Here is a 25,828-nt window from a genome sequence, read left to right on the forward strand (position 1 = left end):
CTTGTTGATCATTCCGACGCGCCTCAGCGCCGCCCACAGGACATGAGGCTACACTGCACCCGAGTCTGACCACTATCTATCTATCTATCTATCTATAAATAAAATGATGTGTAAAATATTTACAGAATATATTAGTTTTTAGGTTTTCCTTCCTCACTGAAAAATCAACTGTACTGAATTACGATGATGCCTTAAGATGTGAGGGAACAAACCTGACCCCTAGTCGAGGAGTTTATGTACACGTACATGGCCAAAGGTTTGTGCACCCCTGACCATCCACCAACTTTGTGTTTGGGGATGACCCCTTCCTGTTCCAACATGACTGCACACCAGTGACCAAAGCAAGGTCCATAAAGACATGGATGAGTGAGTTTGGTGTGGACCAAGGTCCTGACCTCAACCCCATAGAACACCTTTGTGATGAATTAGAGTGGAGACTGTGAGCCAGACCTTCTCATCCAACATCAGTGCCTGACCTCACACATGCACTTCTAGAGGAATGGTCAAAAATTCCCATAAACACACTCCTAAACCTTGTGGAAAGCCTTCCCAGAAGAGTTGAAGCTGTTATAGCTGTAAAGGGCGGGACAACTCCATATTACATTCATGTGCATGTAAAGGCAGACGTCCCAAAACTTATGACGTGACTCACAGTCTCCACTCTAATTCATCCCAAAGGTGTTCTATGGGGTTGAGGTCAGGACTCTGTGCAGGACAGTCAAGTTCCTCCACACCAAACTCACTCATCCATGTCTTTATGGACCTTGCTTTGGTCACTGGTGTGCAGTCATGTTGGAACAGGAAGCGGTCATCCCCAAACTGTTCCCACAAAGCAGGAAATTGTCCAAAATGTCTTGGTATGAAGCTGAAGCATTAAGAGTTCCTTTCAATGGAACTAAGGGGCCGAGCCCAACACCTGAAAAACAATGAAATGATTTGGAGGGGTGTCCCAATACTTTTGGCAGTATAGTGTAAGTGAGATGGTCACATAGCACATTAATGATATAAGGAACACTTTTGTTATATAACAGTTTGGATAAAGCTGAAATGTGGTGGGAAGACCTCTAGTAATTTCTCTTTAGGGATAACATGATGGAGTGATGAGACACTGGAACCATCCTGGATGTGAGCGTTACCAATAGCAACAGTGCTTCTTTCCTCTTATACCACAGTAACGTGATCATTACAGTTTATTTGTCACAGAACGAAACACTCTCCGGTGATTTTTAGATGAATTAAGTTGACTTGTGTTCACACTCGTAGTGACAGAACAGCTTTTTTTTTCTGGACTTTATATGATGAAGAACGACACACACACTCGAGATGTTTTCTGCTTTCTGGAACAATCCGTCCATCAGGTGTTTATTGCGCCGGACATTAACGTGGTTTACAGACCGAGTGTCAGCCCCTCCCCCGCAGTGCTCATAACACACCAAACGAATGAACACACAGATGACCAACACACCTCCGTGTGAAAACAAGTGTCCAGTGTAAAAACACACACAAACCCCATGCTCATATCGTACAGTAGTGTTTCACTAAGAGACATCAAAGCTCCAACACACACACACACACACACACACACACACACACACACTCGGTCACTCCTTCACTACGAGCCACGTGGGATTTTCTCGCTCGGGCGCTCTCGGAGCCAGAAACCAGTTTAGTGTTAAATCTAAAACAGCAGTGTCAGCATGAGGTACCTTCAATTCACAGCTTTAAAAATTAAGAAACAAAAAAGAGGGTAAAAATAAAACCCATTGTACTTTGGTATGGTCATCACTCAAAAAAATATCAGCTAGAGTCCACTCAGGCAAGAGATTAACTCAAATATATCTCTATACATCTCCGGTCATCATGGTTAGTGCTTCTTTGGAGTGGAGTGAACTTCCTGTTTCACCAAACGGGTGGATCCCGAACCCAGGGTCCGGCGGTCATTCTTGGCTTAGTCCAGGGATTGGGCGAGTTTTCTCAGAACGATCAGTTAAAAACAAACGTCAGAAGTTAACGGATGCTTTGGCTTCCCTCCCTCTGAGGGATCACTTCACAGCTTTACTCTGATCGAATCCAGAAAAACTCTTAATGACATGAGCGTCGGATCAGACGCTGTGTGTGCGCCGGCCGGCCCTGAGGACGGTCATCACGCTGTACTCCTTAATCACGATGCTTCTGATTACAGGAAAACACACAAAATCAACAGTGTTTCAAAAAGAAAGAGTTTTAGTGTTTAAGCGTTCACATTCCCTCTCAAACACTCCAGCTGTTTATCCTGATGTTAACTCCGTCGTCCACATCTGCACTTCCAGGTCATGTGTGGATCTTTAAAGCAGAAATCACGCACCGGAGCCGGACCTACAGCGATGTTCCTGTTCCTGGGATTATTGCTCTAAAGTTCTGGTGTTGGGACCGGTCCGCTCAGCAGGTTGTGTTTTAATCCGGTGACTGACGTGGAGCAGCGCAGTTAGATCAGTGGACTGGGTTTTAGTTGCAGTTCAGCAACAGGATCCTCCCCTTCTGTGGACCGGTGAGAAGGTCCGACTCGGGGAAGAAGAGCCACTGAGACAAAGGCACGAGTCTCACAGTGTCTCAATAAAAACAGCATCTCTACTAAAGTACTAAATAAAGCTACTTCATCAACGGTTTTACCCGAGCTAAGGTGCTAAAAGAGCATTGGATTTAGAAAAAAAAAGAAAAGAAAAGAATATTGTTAATAATAATAATGATGATGATAATGCACAGAACAACAACAATAATAATAATAATAATAATAATAATAATAATAAGTAGTAGTAGTAATGCTCACTAAAAGTAAATCTACAAACACAAACATGAAAAAAATTAAAACTTAAAAGGAAAAAAAAAAAGTTGAAATGAATTCAGTTTCAGGTGAAAGATAAAAATCACACGCTTCATAAATCATCTACTGACGAGCTCCAACACTGACCGGCTTACAACATAACGAGAAAAAGAAATAAAGAGCAACTAATTAGTTAAAACAGCCTTCCATCTGTTCCCTGATTCCCGACTGATTAAAACATAGAAACAGAACCCTGAACAACTAAATAGATTAAAGAGAGGAAGAGGGAGAGGAGAAGATGGACGACAAGGTTCCTTCTGGTCAGCAGTGTTCAGGGTCACATCCTCCGGGGGGGGCAGGAAGTGTCTCACAGCAGAGCAGAGTGTTTAAGGGCAGAAGGCACACTGTGGCTTATTTTAAACTCTCTCACAGTGTGTGTGTGTGTGTGTGTGTGTGTGTGTGTGGTGTGTGGTGTGTGGTGTGTGTGTGTTATCTGGGCTGCAGGCGAGCGCTCAGGCCTCTCCGTGCCTGTGTGAACTGCCTCTGCTGGGCGAGGAAGGACTGAGCCTGACCAGGAACACTGGTGCGCTCATTCGCCACCTTCTGATGGAGAGCCATTCCCTACAACACACACACACACACACACACACACCATAGAGAGGAGGCAAGGGTTATGTGGAGGAATAAATCCCGCAGCGTCTGTGTGTAACAGGAAAATAATCAACCACACCACAGGGCGATGATGCAGAGATACCGTTACTATGGCAACCCTGATTTACAGTTATGTTCAGAATTTAGTTCATCACTCCGAAACTCCTCCAGAACAGAACCTAGAAACGTTAAGCTAATGTGAGAACACGTTTATAAACGTCCCCTTAACTGCTGGAATATGGAGATCATTGCTCTCTCGCTTGTCGTCTCCGCTTGGTTTTTGTTTACGTTCTTGTTTGCCTGCACTGGTTTTTCCTGTTTGTTTATAATGTTCTCCTAGATGCCTGTGAGCTTGGAATGTAAAGTGTCCTTGAGCTGTGGAAAGTCGCTAGAGAAACCAAACTTATTATTATTATTATTAGAATGATTTATGATTGTAAATATTTATCCATTTACAGTTGTTAACTTACAGCAGACGTTAAAGCAGCTGTAAACAGTCGCTCCCTCAGCAGCATCTCTTACAGATTAATGAATGAATAAATAAATAAATAAATCTTGTCATTTTGGAGAAACTGGACTGTTACAAAGCGCTGAAACTGGAGGCTCCTTTCATAAAATGTTAAAGAAACACCTCTTTTTATGGCTATAGTGCAAGTTACTGGTTGCTATGGAAACGCATGTGAACACACTGCCGTGTGATCTGTAGATAGAAAGATGATGAGGATACATCAACAGCCGATCAAGGGTCCTGTCTAAAAAAGGTGCGTTTATCGACATTAAACGATCCATCTAGGAAAAGCCCGGAGTTTTTTCTGACTAAGAGGAGAAACGTCTGAGTAACGCTGCAGGGATTAGAGGATGAATGCAGGAACACAGAGATCAGGCCGAGATTTCTTACCATGTTGTACCAGGCGCTGATGATCAGCTTCTCCTCCTGATCATGTCTGGATCGGCTCTTCTCAAAGTCATGCTACACACACACACAGACACACACACACATTATTCTAAGTGCATTAATGTCAGCCAATGATGATCTAAACACGTTTTATTTTGTTAGACGTGTTAAAACTGTTCTCCTCCATGACAAAGCGAAAACTTCTGGACTCCTAGGTCAGTGTGGCAGAAGCATTAGATACACTATATTGCCAAAAGTATTCACTCACCCATCCAAATAATCAGAATCAGGTGTTCCAATCACTTCCATGGCCACAGGTGTATAAAATCAAGCACCTAGGCATGCAGACTGTTTTTACAAACATTTGTGAAAGAATGGGTCGCTCTCAGGAGCTCAGTGAATTCCAGCGTGGAACTGTGATAGGATGCCACCTGTGCAACAAATCCAGTCGTGAAATTTCCTCGCTCCTAAATATTCCACAGTCAACTGTCAGCTGTATTATAAGAACGTGGAAGTGTTTGGGAACGACAGCAACTCAGCCACCAAGTGGTAGGCCACGTAAACTGACGGAGCGGGGTCAGCGGATGCTGAGGCGCATAGTGCGAAGAGGTCGCCAACTTTCTGCAGAGACAATCGCTACAGACCTCCAAACTTCATGTGGCCTTCAGATTAGCTCAAGAACAGTGCGCAGAGAGCTTCATGGAACGGGTTTCCATGGCCGAGCAGCTGCATCCAAGCCATACGTCACCAAGTGCAATGCAAAGCGTCAGATGCAGTGGTGTAAAGCACGCCGCCACTGGACTCTAGAGCAGTGGAGACGCGTTCTCTGGAGTGACGAATCGCGCTTCTCCGTCTGGCAATCTGATGGACGAGTCTGGGTTTGGCGGTTGCCAGGAGAACGGTACTTGTCTGACTGCATTGTGCCAAGTGTAAAGTTTGGTGGAGGGGGGATTATGGTGTGGGGTTGTTTTTCAGGAGCTGGGCTTGGCCCCTTAGTTCCAGTGAAAGGAACTCTGAATGCTTCAGCATACCAAGACATTTTGGACAATTCCATGCTCCCAACTTTGTGGGAACAGTTTGGAGCTGGCCCCTTCCTCTTCCAACATGACTGTGCACCAGTGACCAAAGCAAGGTCCATAAAGACATGGATGACAGAGTCTGGTGTGGAGGAACTTGACTGGCCTGCACAGAGTCCTGACCTCAACCCGATAGAACACCTTTGGGATGAATTAGAGCGGAGACTGAGAGCCAGGCCTTCTCGTCCAACATCAGTGTGTGACCTCACAAATGCGCTTCTGGAAGAATGGTCAAAAATTCCCATAAACACACTCCTAAACCTTGTGGACAGCCTTCTCAGAAGAGTTGAAGCTGTTATAGCTGCAAAGGGTGGACCGACGTCATATTGAACCCTATGGATTAGGAATGGGATGTCACTTAATTTCATATGCGAGTCGAGGCAGGTGAGCGAATACTTTTGGCAATATAGTGTATCTGGTTTATGATGCGGATTATTTTGTCCTGAGGACACTAGAGGGCACTCTTCACCCACACACCGCTCCTACAGCTCGGAGTGTACACACTGACTCGGTGTGGAGTTTGTTCGGATCATTTTACTGAGTCGGATCTTTAAATCTCGCTAATCGTTTTTCGAGTCATTTTGTTCATTTCTGACACGAACAAGAACGGAACTTTATTTTTCAGAAAATGTTCACTGCACGTGTCTTTTGATAATTTTTATAATCTTTCCTAAATATTATACATTACATTAATGTATTATTGACTGGAAGATACTGATCCAGGAAGTGGTCACGTGACGAACGAACGACTCGAGAGATGAACTAATCATGTTTCCCCGTACAGAACCGATAGGATGTTGCGCATGCGCGGTCAATACAAAATGAACGAATCGCTCTCTGTCGACTCGTTGTTCCCGAGTCATATTAAGGACTCGTTCAAAATGAACGAATCGTTCACGAGCGACACATGATGTCAGCGTGGTCACTACTCGATCTGTATCGGAATTGTACTGCGCATGCGTCTACTTCCAGTCTGGAATATGACAAAAAGGCATTGACAATCTAATGTTATAACCTGTTGCCTGCAGCAATGTCGCGCATGCGCAGAACAAATCGTGTTTCCGGTACGGATCGAGTAGAGGGTCCGAAGGCTCGGGTGATGAACTAACAGACTGCCCAGTCGAAGCCTATGATGATGTCACGGGAGATGGACTAATGTTTCCCGTACAGAAACGACAGGTTGTTGCGCATGCGCCGTCAATACAAAACGAACGAATCACTCTCTGAATCGACTCGCTCTTCCCGAGTCATATTACAGATTCGAATCGTTCATGAACGATACATCACTATTGTTAGCGTCAGAAATGTTTCGTTACGGGTCATGTTCTTCCTTTAACTAAAATAAAAACAGCAGCAATTTATAATCACAGCACTAAAGTTCACTCAACTAAAGCTTAGGTTCTGTTTGTATAAAATTTCCCTCCAAAGTGTTTAAATTTAGTCCTAAAAACCTGGAAATACACTTTCTGTTGTTATATAACACAAAAATCAAACTATAAACATTAAAGTGATTATAACATGATCTGTGTCACTGTACAGCGGCTCTGTGACACTGGGATATAATCGGAAGTTAATATAATAGTGAAGAAAAAACAATAAAATACGAAAAGAAAAGTAAATGTAAATCAAATGTTTTTACAGTGAATGAGGTCAGAGGTTTTGCTGGACCCCCCCCCCCTTCAATTTACCTTGTAGTTGCCCCCCCTCAGTTCAGTAGCAGTATTTACACTAGCAGGTCAGTTTATTAGTTCTACCTAGCATCCAGGTCACTGTAAGGATCTGGTAGCCATCTGGTAGCCCTCTACCCTGTGCATCAGTGCACCACAGAGCAGATGGTACGTGGGTGGTGATTGATTCTCAGCACAGCAGTGACACAGATACAGACACAGCTACAGTGCATGAGGTTCGAGTGGATCCCGGGCCGCAGCCGTTGAAATCATAGGGGTTTGTATCCGAGCCTCATCAGTTCTGCTAAACGGCACGGCCTCGGGAGTTCACTGTCACAAGAAGTGAGAGTTTACCCATAATCCTCAGCTTGAGGTGTGTGATGTATATCTCGGGTGCATCTCACCTCCAGATTCTGGATTCTCCGGTCTCTCTCAGAGAGCTGGTTCCTCAGAGCCTGAACCTCAGGAGCCACAGAGCCGGGCTTCTGCTTCGGGTCCAGAGTCTTTATCACCTACAAACACACACACACACACACACGAATGATGCTGATGCTCAGGGAAAGTTACATGGTTTCTTATTATAAACTGAAAGACAGTACAGTGATGTTTTGCTTGTTGTGGCAGGAAGAAAAAAAAGTAGTAAAAACGAAACTGTGAAACACTGCATCAAGGATCAATCACACACACACACACACACACACACACACACACACACACACACACACACACACACACACACACACACACACACTGTATTCACCAAGCATCTGCCAGGAAAAGGTGTGTGTGTCTGGTGTCCTCAGTTTCACAGTGTGTGTGTGTACTGTATATGATGTGTTATATAAAGTCCGTGGGCGGTCAGTAGTTAAGGTTTTTGCTCTTGTAACTGAAAGCAGTTCAGATCTCAGAGCTTCGTACACCAAAAGCCCAACAACAATAATAATAATAGGAAAGCCATGGTTACATCGGTTAGAGAAGCTGGAGGATTAACAGGAACTAGACAGAGTGTGAAAAGTTAAATCAAGGAGCAGCGGAGGTCATGACCCCAAAACTAAATGACCAGCTTAACACACTGCTGTAATAATATCTATCTATCTATCTATCTATCTATCTATCTATCTATCTATCTATCTATCTATCTATCTATCTATCTATCTATCTATCTATTTATCTATCTAGAGAGAGAGAGAGATAGATAGATAGATAGATAGATAGATAGATAGATAGATAGATAGATAGATAGATAGATAGAGAGAAGGGGGAGAGAGAGAGAGGCAGAGGGGGGAGAGAGAGAGAGAGAAAGAAAGAAAGAGAGCGGGGAGAGGGGGGAGAGAGAGACAGAGAGAGAGGCAGAGGGGGGAGAGAGAGAGAGAGAGAAAGAAAGAAAGAGAGCGGGGAGAGGGGGGAGAGAGAGACAGAGAGAGAGGCAGAGAGAAAGAGAGCGGGGGGAGAGAGAGAGTGGCAGAGAAAAAGAGAGGCAGAGAGAGAGACAGAGAAAAAGAGAGTGGGGGAGAGACAGACAGAAAGTGTGTGTGTGTGCTCACTGTCCGAGCTTTCTCCATGTAACGCTTGTATCTCTCCTCCATCTGTCTCATGTCCTCATCCTTCTTTCTCAGAATCGTCTGCAGTTCATCGATCTTCTTGGCCACTGAGATGCACAAGAGAGACACGTTCACTTCTCCTCAAATTCTCAAATCAGAGGGACTACAGGAGTCCGCTCTGTAATGGAGGAGTGTGTATAACAGAGGAGTGTGTATAACAGAGGAGTGTGTATAACGGAGCACATATATATGGATGTCACAGTGTTAATAATAATAATAATAATAATAATGATAATGCGGAGGTTCACTTACTGTTGCTGTCTATGCTGGGCTCCAGGTCATCGATCACTTCTCGTTTCTTCTGCAGATCGGAATGAGCTTCATGCAGCTTTTCTCTACACACACACACACACACACACACACACACACACACACACACACACACACACACACACACACACACACGTTTAAAACCCCTACACTTGTTCAGCCTGTGACTCCCTCACTCCCCCCGAACTCATACTCACAGATGCTCTTCCAGCTTCTTCTTCAGCAGAGACGACTAAAGGAAGAAGAAAAGATCAGTACAGAAGCACTTATAACGTGTTATAACACTTATAACATGTTGGAGCTGCACAGTTTTCTAAACAAAGTCATTGTGAAGCATTCAGTAATTTAATTTGAGCTTCGTGCATCACGAACATCATGACTTATAAGAATGGGAGCTGGGGCTGTGGTGCAGTTTAAACCCAGAGCTTCCTGTTTTGCAGGTACTGAGAAACTGCACACACACACACACACACAGAGAGAATAAAACAAATCAACACAAACTATAGACACCGTTGATTAAAAAAACCAAAATAATTCCAAATCAGTGGCAGAGAGTGACGTCACAGTGACCTGAACGTGTGAAACATGAGAAATAAAATGATTAGAAAACACTCGAGAAGCAGAGTAACGGTTTCCACCCTGAAGTTGATTGTTTTCCAATAACAGAATGCCCCAGAGTGTTTATCCATTCAGAGTTACATTTTGAGTACGAGGACAAATTCCTGTCCTCACTTCCATTACAGCAGCTATAAACAAACAGTCATTTCACCCTCACCTTTCTCTCTTTTCTCTTTCTTGAAGTTATGTCATGTTACAGCAAAACTGTGAAGCGTAACCTCCTCAGTCCTGACGTCTGCCCCTGACAGTTACAAACCACTGACACTTGAGACGCCTTCCAAAACTAATAAAATGTCCATATTCTCACCGGAGTGTTACTGTTACTATGGAAACGGCCCTGACGTCTGCCCTGACTGACCGTTACAAACCACTGACACTGGAGACTCCTTCCAAAACTGATAAATGTCCATATTCTCACCGGAGCGTTACTGTTACTATGCAAACACTAAGAGTATTAGAACGAGCTGACGGATATAAACCTGCATTCTGAAGCTGTGCTAATCAACACCTCCTGACCAATCAGAATCGAGAAGCGTGGTGTATGCTGAAACCTCACCCAGACACAACACTGTATTATTAATTCAGGGCAGAACTCATGAACACCCGGCGTGTCATTACTGATCTTCGGGGTTTGATGCACGGTGACGTCTCTCTTTGCCAGCAGACTCGGCTGAGGACTGGAGTCACTTGCTTTACAGACACATACGTTAAGGGCTGCGTGATTATTATTAAATGAGAATAATCTGAAATGGTTCACACTGAATAAGACCAAGCTGGTCGTTACTGTTCCACTCGTTAGCGCAGCCCTTAATGTAGGCTTAATAACTCTCGGTAGCAGGTAGACAGGCACAGATGGGCGGTACTTACGATGGCCTAAGCAGCGGACGATTGGCGGGTTGGAGTGGGCGGGTCGGCGGGGAGAGACAGAATCAAGCAGGAGTTTACTTGGTGAATTCACCACAAGGCAAAGCAAACAAGGTTGAAACACATCAGAGAAAACTGCTGCAGCAATCTGATTACATTCTACAGCCTGCTTCACGTCACACTCTCGAGCTGCGTCCCAAATCACCTACCACACTTACACTGTGCACCATGTGCTCTAGCGTACCAATGCATCGTCTCAAATGGAACACTTCTTTATTAACAGGAAGTAGATACTAGACGTCAAACTCATTTAACGTGAGGACACCGAGTGGAGTCAGCCATCTTGGAAATATTGTCGAGTAAATAAATGAAGTGTACTACTACTTCTTGTTCACACTGTTTATACAGAACAGTGCAGAAGTATGTGATTTGGGACACAGCTATAAACAATGTAAATATCTAGAAGTATTCACACAGACCGATTCATCGAAAATCACAAGTACAGAGTTTCCAACTTCTCTGTCTCATGTTTTGCCCACTGGAGCTACAGAGCTAATGAAGCTAACAGGTTAAACTGTACAAGTCTAGAACTCATCACACACACACACACACTTTATAAGATCTTTAACACTAATGTATGTTAAAGAACCCATTTATTTACAAGTGGTGTGACTGAGACCCGTTCTCGTCTGGTGTGTGTGATGATTTAGACACGATGCGAAACTGCTAGAGATACACTGCACACTTTGTTAGCTACATGGACCTTGTAGGGCAAGTCTAACGAAAACAACACACAGATACCTGAGAGATGAGAGAGGAAACTGTGAACATTTTATTTATTCCAGTGAATCAGAGTGACTGCCAATAAAGCAGCAATCAGAGAGTGTGTGTCTGTGTCTGTGTGTGTGTGTGTGTGTAAAACTCACATCCTCAGATTTGCTGTCCTGCTCCTGTAGAGCTTTCTGTAGGTCTTCGACCTGAGAACGCAGCTCGGCTATCTGCTGCTGACTCAACCTGAGAGCGAGACAGAGAGAGAGAGAGAGACAAGAGTGAGAGCAAGAGAAAGAGTGAGGGAGATAGAGAAGGAGAGAAAGAGAGAGAGACAGATGGAGATAGAGAGAATGAAAGAGTAAGAGTGTTTTATGAAATTGTAAACAGTCCATTTTTAACAGGAAGAAGTAAAACGTCATCAGGTTCGAGAGAAAAGAGACAGAAGGTAAAGATGAGAATGTAAATAATGTGTCAGGGTCTGAAAAGTAAAACCAGACGAGCAGAAATCAACTCAGGTAAACTATAAAACGTTAAAATGCTTTTTACATGTGTTATAAAGCGTGTAATGAATTCCAGCAGGTCACAGCAGGGAGGAAGTGACACTATTCTGAGCAGGTTGTTTTTTGTTTTTTTTTTTTGTTTTTTTTTTTACACACACACACACACACACACACACACACACATAGAACAGAAGAGACGAGACGAGACGAGACTAGATTAGAACAGATGAGAAGAGACAAGAATAGACGAGAAGAGACATGAATAGATGAGTTGAAAATAGACGAGACAAGACGAGATTAGAATAAACGAGAAGAGACAAGAATAGACAAGGAGAGAAGAGAAGGAGACGTGAAGAGATGAGACAAGAATAAAGTAGAAGAGATGAGACAAGACAAGGATAGATTAGAATAGATGAGAAGAGACAAGAATAGACAAGACGAGACAAGATTAGAATAGACAAGAAGAGAAGGAGACGAGAATGGACGAGACAAGATTAGAACAGACAAGAAGAGAAGAGACAAGAAGAGGAGACGAGAAGAGACGAGAATAGATGAGAAGAGAAGAGACAAGAATAGTCTGAGAAGAGACATGAATAGATGAGTTGAGAATAGACGAGACGAGATGAGATTAGAATAGACAAGAAGAGACAAGAATAGACAAGGAGAGAAGAGAAAGAGACGTGAAGAGATGAGACAAGGCTAGATTAGAATAGACGAGAAGAGACAAGAATAGACAAGGAGAGAAGAGAAAGAGACGTGAAGAGATGAGACAAGGCTAGATTAGAATAGACGAGAAGAGACAAGAATAGACAAGAAGAGAAGAGAAGGAGACGAGAATGAACGAGACAAGATTAGAACAGACGAGGAGAGAAGAGACAAGAATAGACAAGAAGAGAAGGAGACGAGAAGAGACGAGAATAGATTAGAATAGATAAGAGAAGAGACAAGAAGAGAAGAGACAAGAAGAGACGATAATAGATGAGACGAGAAAAGAACAGACAAGAAAAGAGACGAGAAGAGAAGAGATGCGATGAGAAGAGAAAAATAGGCGAGAAGAGACGAGAAGAGGCAAGAAAAGAAGAGACAAAAATAGGCAAGACTAAACAAGAAGAGACGAGAAGAGAAAAATAGGTGAGACTAAATGAGAAGAGAGGAACATGGACATATAGAGATAGTAGAAGACCTTCCTGTTCAAACACACCGACTTACTTTTTGTAAAGTAAAATAAAACGTCAGCTGTTTGGGTTAAGACCAATTAACACTAACTTTAATAATAATAATAACAACAACACATTAATCTAATAGCCATGAGGTCTTTCCACAGGAAGTGTGTGAGATACAAGAAGCTGATCCTGCACTAATCTCTCTGCTGCACTTCTCGTCAGTAATAACGCACTTCTGAATAAAACCCTGCTGTGTGTGTGGGTTTGGACTCTCGCTATACTGTACAAGATCACTTTACACAGAAATGAACGCTCTCATCACAAGTGTGTGTGTGTTTGTTTTTTTTTAATGGAAAGTGCATCAATAGCCCGTAAATCTAACCCTTAGAAAGCATACAGAGTGTGGGTAAAAAATTTGTGATGCAATCTTTGCTTTATCTGCCCACACTGTGCCTTCTGCAGATGGGAAATGATGCACGCACACACACACACACACACACACACACAGACACAGACACACACACACAGACACACACACACACAAAGTGTAGGCACTCTCACATTTACATGGTTTTCGGAAACTGACCTAAATGCTGCTGTAATCCAAAAAAACGAAACAAAAAACAACAACAAGAAATACCCTGACACATCATGATGAAAGAGAGAGAGAGAGAGAGAGAGAGAGAGAGAGAGAGACAGAGAGCGCGAGAGAGAGAGAGAACCTGTTCTGGGTCTCAAGTGTGTTCCTGCTGCGCTGAGCCTCCTCGAGGTGAACCTGCACCTCACCCAGCCTCTGCCTGTACGTCTCCTCCTGGACACACAGCATCTTATTCTCGTCCTGAAGCCGTAACACCGTCTCCCTGAAAGACAGAGAGCAGGAAATTAACACACACACACACATTATATATATATATATATATACACACACACACACACACACACACACACACACACACACACATATATACACACACACAGGATATCAGGAATGATAAAAATCCCACTCCATCAGAGTGGAATACGGAGAGTTCCGGTTTTATTCCAACCACTGCTGATTGAGAATTATTTTTGTTTATTTATTTTTAATTTTTGGCCAAACCTCCAAAATAAGCAATCTGTTACTATAAACAGAGCCTGCTCAGTTTTGCATCATTCTGGTGCATCACAGCAAACCCATCTGACGCGTAAGAGTTTACAGAAGCATGAGTCACGACTCGAGTCATCTCCCTCGTTATCTGCATCATCAGGAACAATAAATGCATGCTCCTGCTACGGAGGCAGCAAAAGAACGCAGCTAACCATTTTAACCACAACGGCGACATATACATCACTGCAGCGGGTATGGTGTGAATGATTACCGTAAATTAGGACGTGTGTGTGTGTTTGTGTGTGTGTGTGTGTGTTTACCTGAACTCTGTAGGCATGATCTCAGATGCCAGGTTGCCCACTGTTTCGCCGTCAGAACCCAGAGGACCTGCAGGAGTCCACACACACACACACACACACACACACACCTTATGGTTTCACCACAGAAAATTAAATGAATCACTTTCTGATATTTTTGAGGGTTCAGTCAATTTAACAAAAATCAGAGTGTGTTTACAAAAACGGATAAAAGTAGATCCTAATGCTGATTTAGGAATAAAAATTTGTTTCCTAAAAAAAAAAAAAAGCAGTTTTAGTCTGATAAACTCTTATGTTATGTGGAGCGTCGGCGGGACACGCCCCAGGGACGGAGCTGTTACTATAGAAACGGTAACCTATTAGAACCTGCGCATTAATACAAACCTAGCATTAACGATACAGCTGATGATAGGATACAGGATGATAGATAGATAGATAGATAGATAGATAGATAGATAGATAGATAGATAGATAGATAGATAGATAGATAGATAGATAGACAGAGATAGATAAACAGATAGACAGAGACAGATATATAGACAGACAGACAGACAGACAGATAGATAGATAGACAGACAGATAAACAAAGACAGAGACAGATAAACAGATAGACAGAGACAGATAGATAGACAGACAGACAAACAGATAAACAGATAGAGACAGTCAGATAGACAGACAGATAGATAAACTGAGACAAAGACAGATAGATAGGCAGACAGATAGATAAACTGAGACAGAGACAGATAGATAGACAGACAGATAGATAGACAGACAGATAAACAAACAGACAGAGATAGATAAACAGATAGACAGAGACAGATAGATAGACAGACAGACAAACATAGATAAACAGATAGAGACAGTCAGATAGACAGACAGATAGATAAACTGAGACAAAGACAGATAGATAGGCAGACAGATAGATAAACTGAGACAGAGACAGATAGATAGACAGACAGATAGATAAACTGAGACAGATAGATAGACAGACAGATAGACAGAGACAGATAGATACAGACAGATAGACAGAGACAGATAGATAGACAGACAGACATGCAGATAGACAGATAAACAGACAGACAGATCAGTTATAGACAGGATTTGTCCTGGTTAGATAAGATGGCTAACAATAATGTCATTTTTTTAAAAATATAAATATTCCACTAAACATTAACTCTCATCTCTTGCCTACTTCAATATCTAATAAAAGAATAAAAAAAAACACAAAGACACTTCTTCATCTATTTGTTTATTTATTTATTTTTGTTAAACTTAACTCACCTGCCTGACTGAGGCACTTTTGCTGGACTTGAACACAGCGAAGCTCCTCGTTCGTCTCTCTCAGTGTGTCCCGCTCTGACATCAACCTCTACACACACGCGCACACACACACACACACACACACACACACACACACACACACACACACACACACACACACACACACACACACAGAATTACAGCACAACCAACAGTGGACAGGCGGATGTTTTCTCTTAACCCACAGTGATGGTCGTACCTCTTTCTCTTTCAGCAGAGCCTCATATTTGTCGTGAAGGTTTCTGTACTCAAACTGCCATCGCTCTGCCTTCACAGCCTCTGATGAGTGTTTGGTGTGAAGCTCATGCACCTGCTCATGCAGAAGAAATACCAAGCATTACTTCTAGATGAAAACACACTCACAGATGTCCCACATGTTGTGTGTGTGTGTGTGTGTGTGTGTACCTGTCTCTTGTAGGAGTCCAGTTGTGTGCGTCCTGCGTTAGCCCGTCGTAGCTCCTCCTCCAGCTCACAGGTACGCTGCATGTACACTGTGTTTTTTTCCTCCAGCAGACGCACCTGTCTGCGCAGGTCTCCCAAATCCTCCAGCTTACGCTTGTACGTCTCGACCAGCGCCTCCAGGCGGCTCACGCGGTCCGATGAGTGCCTGAGAGGCCATGCAAAGCGATGTGTTTTAGTCTTATTGGCTTAAATACAACATCAACTTACAGGCTTAAGATTCATTGTAAGGTTTTGTACTTTTGAAGCAGTATTATATTTTGTGATCGATGTGATAAATACAGAGTAAAACACAGGGATAAAGTGTGTCTGTACCGAAGGATGTCCATCTCATCTTTGAGAGTCTGAGCCTCCTGGGCGAGGCTCGTCAGCTCCTCATTGCGATGCTGCATATCAGCTAATTCTCTATCCAACACTTCATTACGCACACGCAGGTCATCACGGCTGGTCTCTAGTCTAGACACACACACACACACACAGAGCTATAATTTCATAGAAAGATATATGTAGGACTGCAGGTATCACTGTGGAGCTGCACATCTCAGTCTGTGTCTATGGGCCTCAGAGTGGAGCTGCATATCTCAGTCTATGGGCCTCATTGTGGAGCTGCATGCCTCAGTCTATGGGCCTTACTGTGGAGCTGCATGCCTCAGTCTATGTCTAAGGGCCTCACTGTGGAGCTGCAGGTCTCAGTCTATTTGTCTATGGGCCTCAGAGTGCAGCTGCATGTCTCAGTCTACAGGCCTCAGAGTGGAGCTGCATGTCTCAGTCTATATGTCTCAGTCTATTTGTCTAAGGCCTCACTGTGGAGCTGCATGTCTCAGTCTATAAGCCTCACTGTGGAGCTGCTTGCCTCAGTCTATAGGTATTACTGTGGAGCTATACATCTCAGACTATGTCTAAGGGCCTCAGTGTGGAGCTGCATGTCTCGGTCTGTGTCTATAGGCCTCAGTGTGGAGTTGCACATCTCAGTCTAAGGGTTCAGTGTGGAGCTGCATGTCTCGGTCTGTGTCTATAGGCCTCATTGTGGAGCTGCACGGCTCAGTCTAAGGGCCTTAGTTTGGAGCTGCACGTCTTGGTTCAAGGGCCTCAGTGTGGAACTGCACATCTACAGGCCTCAGTGTGGAGCTGAATGTCTCAGCCTGTGTGTCTACAGGCCTCACTGTGGAGCTGAATGTCTCAGCCTGTGTGTCTATGGGCCTCAGAGTGGAGCTGTGTTGTCTCAGACTGCGCAGTACACCTCCACACTGAGGCCTGTAGAGGAGTGTGAAGCTCTATGAGGAAGCCTAACCTGTAGTTTTCCTCCTGCAGTTGCTCGATCTGGCTCTGAAGCAACAGAAGCTTCTTTCCTGTGATGGTGGTCGAGGCGTCCTGAGTCTCACAGCGACTCAGTCTCTCCTTTAACATCTGGACCTCGGTCTGCAGTGAGGACTTTTCCTCCATCAGCACAGACAGCTGGAGAACACACACACACAGTCAAATTAGAGTACATAACACCAGATGTCCTAAAGATCACTAATAAAGTGCATGAGGCTTTTTCTCTCATGCTGGCCAAAATAAAAGACCCATTAAAAGTCAACAAAGCTTTGTAATAATGAACACAGGTCTACATTTACATATCAAAGACAAAAAAAGCAATGTGTGTTTTTTTTTTAAATCGTGAATATTTTGTCGCTGACAAAAGCCTGGTGTAGATTTGTATACTTTTTTGGTTCACATTAACCTCACAGTAATTATTGTACTGTGGGTCATACACACCAGTGTCAAATTATTTCTAAACATATGAACTTTCATAAACGTTGAAATGCAGTAACGTGACAGTGAAAGATGGCATGCACAGGCCCGATCAGAGCTGCAGTAAACAGCGAGCCGGGTTAGTTAGTCTAGTTTTGTCCTTGCACTCAGTCTTCATGCTTGACGTTAGAGAGAAAACACACACTTCGATGCATGCCACTCACAGCTGAAACCTGTCGGGACTGGAGATGAACGCAGAGCTGTTACTCAGAGACAAAGCGGTGTGATGCTCGAGGTGTCGAGGAAACATTTGGGTTGTTTTTTTGTGTTAATAACTGCTTGAGATACTCACATTAGCGGACACGGCGACTCCGTAAACCAATCCGTCACTGGCCTACAACAAGCTTCACAGGGACAAATATAGGGACTTACTTCAGCACTGGGGATTTTAGCAGGAAAAACTTCTCTTTTCTTTTTTTTTTTTTATATAAATATAACAAAAGGTGTGTATCAGCTCCAGGGCCAATCGCTGGAGAGACATCGCCATGGTAACCTAACGTCCTTTTCATGCTTTGATCACGTTCTGTTTGAAAACCAAGACGTCTAATCTTTGGAGTAACGATATCAAGTACAAAGCAGGCATCTGGGCTTTGTAATCTCTCAGAAATGTTTGGACACACACACACACACCTGATGTTACTGAGTCTCTTGATGAGCTAGCAGCAAACCAGGGAGACAAAACCAGTTAGACAACACACACACACTTCTAATGTTACTAAGTCTCTTTTTGATCAAGCAGCAAACCAGGGAGACAAACCAGTTAGACAGGACACACACACACACACACACACACACAGGTGGGTTTGGTCCAAAACAGGACAACAGACTATACTTCAAACACACTGGACTTTAAAACTATTAGCTATTAATTAGTAGTTAATTCTGACATAATAACCTATACTAACTACATCTCTAGACATTTTTCTATTTGTATGTACATGCTGGTGAAGCTAACCTGAAAGAACACACACCGTTAATACACACACACACACCTGCTGCTCGAGCTCTCTGCTGCGCTGAGACGCATCGTCCTTCTCATCCAGCTCCTCGCTCAGGAAATAATACTTCCTCGACTAGAAAGAGACGTTCGAGAGTCAGTAGTGTCCTAAATCACATGCAGTACACTGCTTTTGCACACTCTTTGTACACATCACTATCTAGTTCCTGGACGGCATTAACAGAGATAACAGTGTGCTACGTCTCGGCCTAATAACACATGCTCTGTCAGCGTTGGGTGGGTGGGGCTAATTTCTCCAACATGAACCAATCACGAGTCTGTGAGCACAAGTATGGAGAAGACGGCAGACCCCTCCAAATCATTGAGGTGTAGTTTTTCAGGTGTTGGGCTCGGCTCCTTAGTTCCAGTGAAAGGAACTCTTAATGCTTCAGCTTCATACCAAGACATTTTGGACAATTTCATGCTCTTTGTGGGAACAGTTTGGGGATGACCCCTTCCTGTTCTAACATGACTGCACACCAGTGACCAAAGCAAGGTCCATAAAGACATGGATGAGTGAGTTTGGTGTGGAGGAACTTGACTGGCCTGCACAGAGTCCTGACATCAACCCCATAGAACACCTTTGTGATGAATTAGAGGGGAGACTGTGAGCCAAAACTGGGTTAGCTAAATTGTGAGCAGAATGTTGCTAGATGTCATGTGTTTAGAATACAATGTTAGCCTTTAGCCTAGCATTAACGAGCTAGCAGTGACTTTTAGCTAGTTACTAAAGATGCTACAATAGCACGAGTCTGTTTTTAAGGAGTCTTAGCGATGCACTCACCTGATAATCAAAGTCTCCGTATGTGTCTGGGCTTCCGGACTCCACAGGGTCTTTGGTAAGCAGCTGGATAACAATGACCACACACACACACAAATATATAACAACCCTAGATAAGGCAGATGGTTTCTACTTTACAGCATCGCACCAGGTCACGTGCTCAAGATGTCTCTTAAAAAGAGGTTGAAGTAAACAATAAGTGACTCATTAGAGCAGCATCCTGCAGGCTTCATGGCTCTGAAGTGAGCGAGACAAACAGGAATTGACTGAATGTGCTTGTTAGGTGTTGATGTTAGGTGAGAGGAGGCAGGAGCACACACGGCCTGAGAGACTGCTTTTGGGGTTGACGACGATATTGAGTTGATTTAATTAGTGGAGAAAGATTTGCTTGAAGAAATGAAAACAAACTGTCTAAAGAGTGTTGTGTACCTCCTGTATGGCGGTCATGACGACATGCTGGACCGACTCCTCAAGGGTCATGATCTGCTGAATGTGTTCTACACACACACACACACACACACACACGTTACTATGCAACACTCCTCTCTGATGCTGTTTTAGGAAAATAATCAATAACAGTGTGGCATGATGAAGCGGAGAGACTGTTGCTATGGAAACCCTAGCGTATTATATCCAGTGCTATGATTTGCAGCTCCACTGATATCAGAGCTGCAGCGACAGAATCAGCTCATCTGAGAGCCGACACCTTGGGGGTGGACAGCGGAGCGGTATCCCGGGGTTACCTTGCTTCTTCTCGCAGCTGACCGCGCAGCCGAGCACCAACTGCACCAGCCGGCCCAGCTCCGTCACGTCCCCCATCTCCGCAATGAGAGAAACATCTGGAACATGCTCGTCTGATACCTGCTGCCCCAGCACCTGAGAGAGAGAGAGAGAGAGAGAGAGAGAGGAAGGGACAGAAAGAGAGAGAGAAAGAGGAAGGGACAGAGAGAGAGAGAGAGGAAGGGACAGAGAGAGAGAGAGAAAGAGGAAGGGACAGAGAGAGAGAGAGAGAGAGAGAGGAAGGGACAGAGAGAGAGAGAGAGAGAGAGAGAGAGAGAGAGAGAGAAAGAGGAAGGGACAGAGAGAGAGAGAGAGAGAGAGAGAGAGAGAGAGAGAGAGAGAGAGAGAGAGAGAGAGAGAGAGAGAGTGAAAGAGGAAGGGAGAGGAAGGGACAGAGAGAGAGAGGGGAAGGGACAGAGAGAGAGAGAAAGAAAGAGGAAGGGACAGAGAGAGAGAGAGAGAGAGAGAGAGAGAGAGGGGAAGGGACAGAGAGAGAGAGACAGACAGAAAAAGAGAGAGAGAGAGAGAGAGAGAGAGAGAGATTATAAAGTGTCAGTAAGAGTAAGCTGTATTAGATCTGTGGTTAATTGACTTGTGTAACAGGTTCATGTTGGTAATGAGTTTGAGAATAGTCTGGGATTATTTCCAGTCTGTGTTTCTTTGCTTCTTCTGGTGAATCAGACCGACTCCTGCTCTGTGATGCTGATTTAAAACCTTTTCATCTTTTCATTGTCTAAGAGCTCCTTAAAATGTAAGCGTCCATCTCTGACTTCCTGTAAGACTGAGGCAGAAATACATGAGAAGCTACACCCCAGCAGCACTCTGGTGTCTACTGAACATGATTCAGACAACCGACACAACATTACTGCCACTGTATATAATCAGGAGCATCGGAATAAAATGAGGATAATAATTATTTAGTGGATCGTTTTATAGCTTCGTAGAGGAAAGGAATGAACTGATGGAAATCCCAGGGGCTCATTTACAGATAAAAAGAAATGGAAATTAAAGTTGTGTTAATGAAGGCTGTGACTCAGCTTCTAGAATCGATCTGATCTGATTTGATTGGATTTCCCAGAAGAGCTTCAGTCACGTGTCACTGTGATGAATAATAAACTCAGTGTCTGTACTCACATCGTGGTAATATTCCAGCATGCTCTGGAGGATCTTCTTTAGGTTGCTGACCTGAAACACACACACACTTACAGTCACTGTCCACTTTATTAGAGAGAGGGAGAGGAAGAGAGAGAGAGAGAGAGAGAGCGAGCATCTGCACATTCATGCAGTTCTCTGTTCAGCCAATCAGGTTACAGCATCTATATATAAAATCATACAGATGCAGGTCCAGAGCTTCAGTTAAAGTTCACATCAAACATCAGAATGAAGAAAAAAGTCTGATCTCTGGTCACTTGGAGTGGTTGCTGGTGCCAGAGGGACAGATGAGGACTGAATAAAGAGCATGGTTTGATGTTTAGTGGAGGTGGAGATGCTTTTCTGTTCACCACGGCTGTAAAGAGTGATTCTATGAGTTACAGGACCCTTCCTGGGAGCCATGTTTCTCTGATCTCTCTCTCACTCAGTATTTTCTGCACCGATCTGTCAGACGTCTTTCTTCCTTCTGATGAATGTATGATGTGAACATGAACTGAAGACTTACATCTGGATGAGTTTATACAGTGTGCAGCTGTCTCCTGATTGGCTGAACTGCAGGAATAAAGTGGATAGTGAGTGTATAATAAATAATGCAGCATAAAGGATTCACCAATACAAGATATTACACATGTCCTAGATTATTTCGTGTGAAGGTTTGATCCAAACACCTTTATCCTCCAGTTGTCTCCGGTCTCGTCCTTTATCCTCCCCAGCCATGTCTCATTAAACCAGGAGGGGTCTCTGGAAGAGTGCGGAGAGAAGGATAGACAGTTCAGAGACTGAATAACAGCAGGAGATCAGCTGCTAGAAAACTCATGCAGAAATCTTGTTATTCTGTTAAACATTTCACACACACTTTTTTAAAAAAAAAAAAACAAACAAAGCAAAAACATATCTTGGCTCTTTACCCAAACGTGAACATCATACACTATATTACCAAAAATATTGGGACACCCCTCCAAATCATTGAGTTCAAGTGTTCAACATCAGTGCCTGACCTCACAAATGCTATTCTAGAGGAATGGTCAGAAATTCCCATAAACACACTCCTAAACCTTGTGGAAAGCCTTCCCAGAAGAGTTGAAGCTGTTATAGCTGTAAAGGGCGGGACAACTCCATATTACATTCATGTGCAGGTAAAGACAGACGTCCCAAAACTTTTGACCTGGCTCGCAGTCTCCACTCTAATTCATCCCAAAGGTGTTCTATGGGGTTGAGGTCAGGACTCTGTGCAGGCCAGTCAAGTTCCTCCACACCAAACTCACTCATCCATGTCTTTATGGACCTTGCTTTGGTCACTGGTGTGCAGTCATGTTGGAACAGGAAGGGGTCATCCCCAAACTGTTCCCACAAAGCATGAAATTGTCCAAAATGTCTTGGTATGAAGCTGAAGCATTAAGAGTTCCTTTCACTGGAACTAAGGGGCCGAGCCCAACCCCTGAACTCAATGATTTGGAGGACATCCCAATACTTTTGCCAATATCGTGTATTAAGATCACATATAAAAAAATATAAACAAACCCTGCTGGCATTCGGGTCAAAGTCACGGTAATATTCCTGATTTAGTAAAGGATTACAGGTTAGGACTGTTGCGTGATCTTGGCTGATTTTAGAGGTTAAAAACATTAATCTCCAATAAAACTAACAAACAAATCCAACATATTTTGGAAAATCTCTGGCGTTCATTACACCAGCTCACTGTGTTCTGTTTTTAAATCTGGGATTTTATGTAGAAGTTTTGCAAGAATATATCAGTGATGTGAAAATAGAGGGCAACCTAAAAGAAAACGGTTTCTATGTGGTTTGGGGAGAGAAAGAGAAAGAGAACGAGAGAGAGAGAGAGAGAGAAAGAAAGGGGAGTGAAGGGGGGATAGAAAGGGAGAAAAAGAGATAGAGAGAGAGAGAGGGGGGGGGGAGTTAGGGAGAAAAAGAGAGAGGGAGAGAAAGAGAAAGAAAGGGGGGGATAGAAAGGGAGAAAAAGAGATGGAAAAAGACAGAGAGAGACACACCCACAGACACACCCACAGACACTTACATTTTGTGCAGCACGTGAGCGACAGCCACTCCGCTGGTGAGGTCGTGTTTACTCGAACATGACGGCACCTGAAATGTCTTCAGCTGTGGGGGAGGGGGGTTAAAACAGTGATCGATGCATCATAAAGGATTTAACTTTACTGCATTTAGTGCATTAATAAAATGGTTTCTGTGTGGGAGCTGTGGATGGAGAACCTTCACAAAGTTCTCAGAGTGATGTGTTAAAATAAGTGGAATAATAATAATGTGACGTCTTTTTCTCTCTTTTCCTCCGTCTCTGATTCCACTGTTCAGTTCAGCGTCACTCTACACCTTTCTCTGATTTTATCGGTCACCACTGGGCTAATTCTGAGATTGGATTTAAGAATACCATCACATACCACACCATGTGAGCAAGGTCACAGACTGACGCCAAAAGTATGTGCACCCGTAACCATCACACCCATACTTGTGCTTGTTGAACATCCTGTTCCAGATTTCACTGATATAACGAACTCCACTCTTCCCTTCTGGACGTTTTCCACAAGATATCGGATTGTGACTGTAGTGATTAGCGTTCATTCATCTACTGAGATCAGACTCTGATGTTGAGGAGGTTCCAGAGGTGTTGAGTGAGACTCAGGGCCCGGTGCAGGACACTCCAGTTCTTCTACTCCGAGCTTGACCTCCACACCATGGCACTCGCGTTGTGCACTGGGACATGGCCGTGCTGGACCGGTGTTACGGTGTGTTCTGTGTTCTACAGAAGGGATATCTGTCTGAGATGACCCATCAATGGTGTCGTGTTACTGATCCATCAGGTGACCTTAGCTCCGTTACGTAACAAGTCTGTCTTAACACGAGACTTTGGAGTCTTTAATCAATCCTGTGAGGTATTTTAATCTTGAAAGCAGACACGAGAACGTAGCAAAGCTCTCAGACTTCATACAAGATTACACGATTATTATCATCAATAAACCGGCTTCATGGTGCAGCTTCTCCAAACATCTGGATCGCACCAAAAAATAATATTATTTCATCTTAACCTTTGTGAATGTCCTTATATTTACGGGTGCATTCATGTTATATCTAAATCATTGTATTAACTCGAGATTATTCTGTTTTTTTTAAACAATTCAACCCTTGGATAAAAAACAAAAAAACATTTTTATGCTGTTATTATTTACTTCACTATTATTATCATGTGTCTGTTTATTTCTGGCTTTTTTTGTAAGTACTTGACACCATAAGGCACTTTGAGCTCCTTAGGATCACTATTAAAGTTACAACCGCGCACTAGAACCGGAAGTGACCAGTGTGCGTGCGCATTAAAACCGGAAGTGACCCGTGTGCACCTGTTCCACGCTGGACTGTTTACTAAAGCTTGCACACTTCTTGTCTTTATTGTCTCTAAAAGTTTATAAACCCTTCGCGGCCGTTCTAAACCACGTGTGTCTGACCAAGAGACACTACGCTAGCTAGGTTAAGCTGTGCTAGCATGCTAATCTGACCCGGCTAACAGGTAGCTTGGTAGGCCAGGGAGTTAAACTAACACATATGATGGCACGAGTTGAGGGATTACTTTTTTATTATTATTTTATTTATAAGCGAACTGATTGATAACTCACCCAGCTGAGTAAAGAGTCACACAGCTCGGCTTTGTCCACACTCATAACGGCGGAGAGTCGAACACCGAGCTAGCAACCACACGGCTAGCGCGCGAGACACACTCCGAGAGTTTTAAACTGTTGTTGCTGAGTGACAGACACTCTCACGCGCAGCAGGTCGATGACCTCATTGGCGATACGGCGCATGCGCGCGGGCGGGCTTGCCGTAGGTCTGGCGTTGCCATGGCGACATTTTCACTGTTGTTGTTTTTTTTTATTGTTGTTGTTTTTGTATCGATTTGATACAAAACAGACTTCCAGCCAATACAGATAAACAGCTACAGCGTGTCAGCGTGTCTATTGTCACGTTTATTGTTATTATTATTTATAATTATTATTGTTTACTAAATAAACATGCTCAGCATAAAACCCACTCTATCAGATAAACCCACTCAAAAAGATATCATTTATTTATATCAGAGTAAGACTAACCTGGTGAAAGTCATGACAACATTGTCATCATCATCATCATTGTCGTGGCTGTCATTATTATTATTGTCGTCGTCATTATCTTTGGTGTCCTTGTCATCATTGTCGCCGCTGTCGTTGTTGTCATCATTGTCGCCGCTGTCAACACCGCCATTG

At 43.5% G+C, this 25,828-nt stretch overlaps 1 protein-coding gene across 4 annotated transcripts; it reads right to left on the reverse strand.

Moving 5' to 3' along the window:
* Window positions 1–3,220: 3,220 nt before the first annotated feature.
* On the reverse strand, window positions 3,221–25,363 carry hook2 (hook microtubule-tethering protein 2). 4 transcript variants are annotated; one of them, XM_058405343.1, is made up of 23 exons: window positions 25,205–25,363; window positions 23,599–23,681; window positions 22,232–22,304; window positions 21,546–21,596; window positions 20,375–20,507; window positions 20,061–20,128; window positions 19,635–19,697; window positions 18,846–18,926; window positions 17,351–17,514; window positions 16,375–16,515; window positions 16,006–16,207; window positions 15,800–15,910; window positions 15,562–15,649; window positions 14,284–14,350; window positions 13,599–13,736; window positions 11,369–11,456; window positions 10,446–10,451; window positions 9,158–9,192; window positions 8,943–9,025; window positions 8,634–8,737; window positions 7,494–7,601; window positions 4,350–4,421; window positions 3,221–3,421 (listed from the first exon to the last, which is right to left on the reverse strand). In XM_058405343.1, exons 1-23 carry the CDS (start codon window positions 25,247–25,249, stop codon window positions 3,290–3,292), a joined length of 2,136 nt encoding a protein of 711 aa, XP_058261326.1. In that variant the 5' UTR covers window positions 25,250–25,363; the 3' UTR covers window positions 3,221–3,289. The 4 variants fall into 4 exon arrangements, with proteins under 4 accessions (XP_058261326.1, XP_058261328.1, XP_058261327.1 ...); XM_058405345.1 differs by lacking the exon at window positions 19,635–19,697; XM_058405344.1 differs by lacking the exon at window positions 10,446–10,451.
* Window positions 25,364–25,828: the final 465 nt, after the last annotated feature.

The sequence above is a fragment of the Hemibagrus wyckioides genome, linkage group LG12, assembly GCF_019097595.1.
Source record: "Hemibagrus wyckioides isolate EC202008001 linkage group LG12, SWU_Hwy_1.0, whole genome shotgun sequence".
In the NCBI taxonomy this organism is placed as follows: Eukaryota; Metazoa; Chordata; class Actinopteri; order Siluriformes; family Bagridae; genus Hemibagrus; species Hemibagrus wyckioides.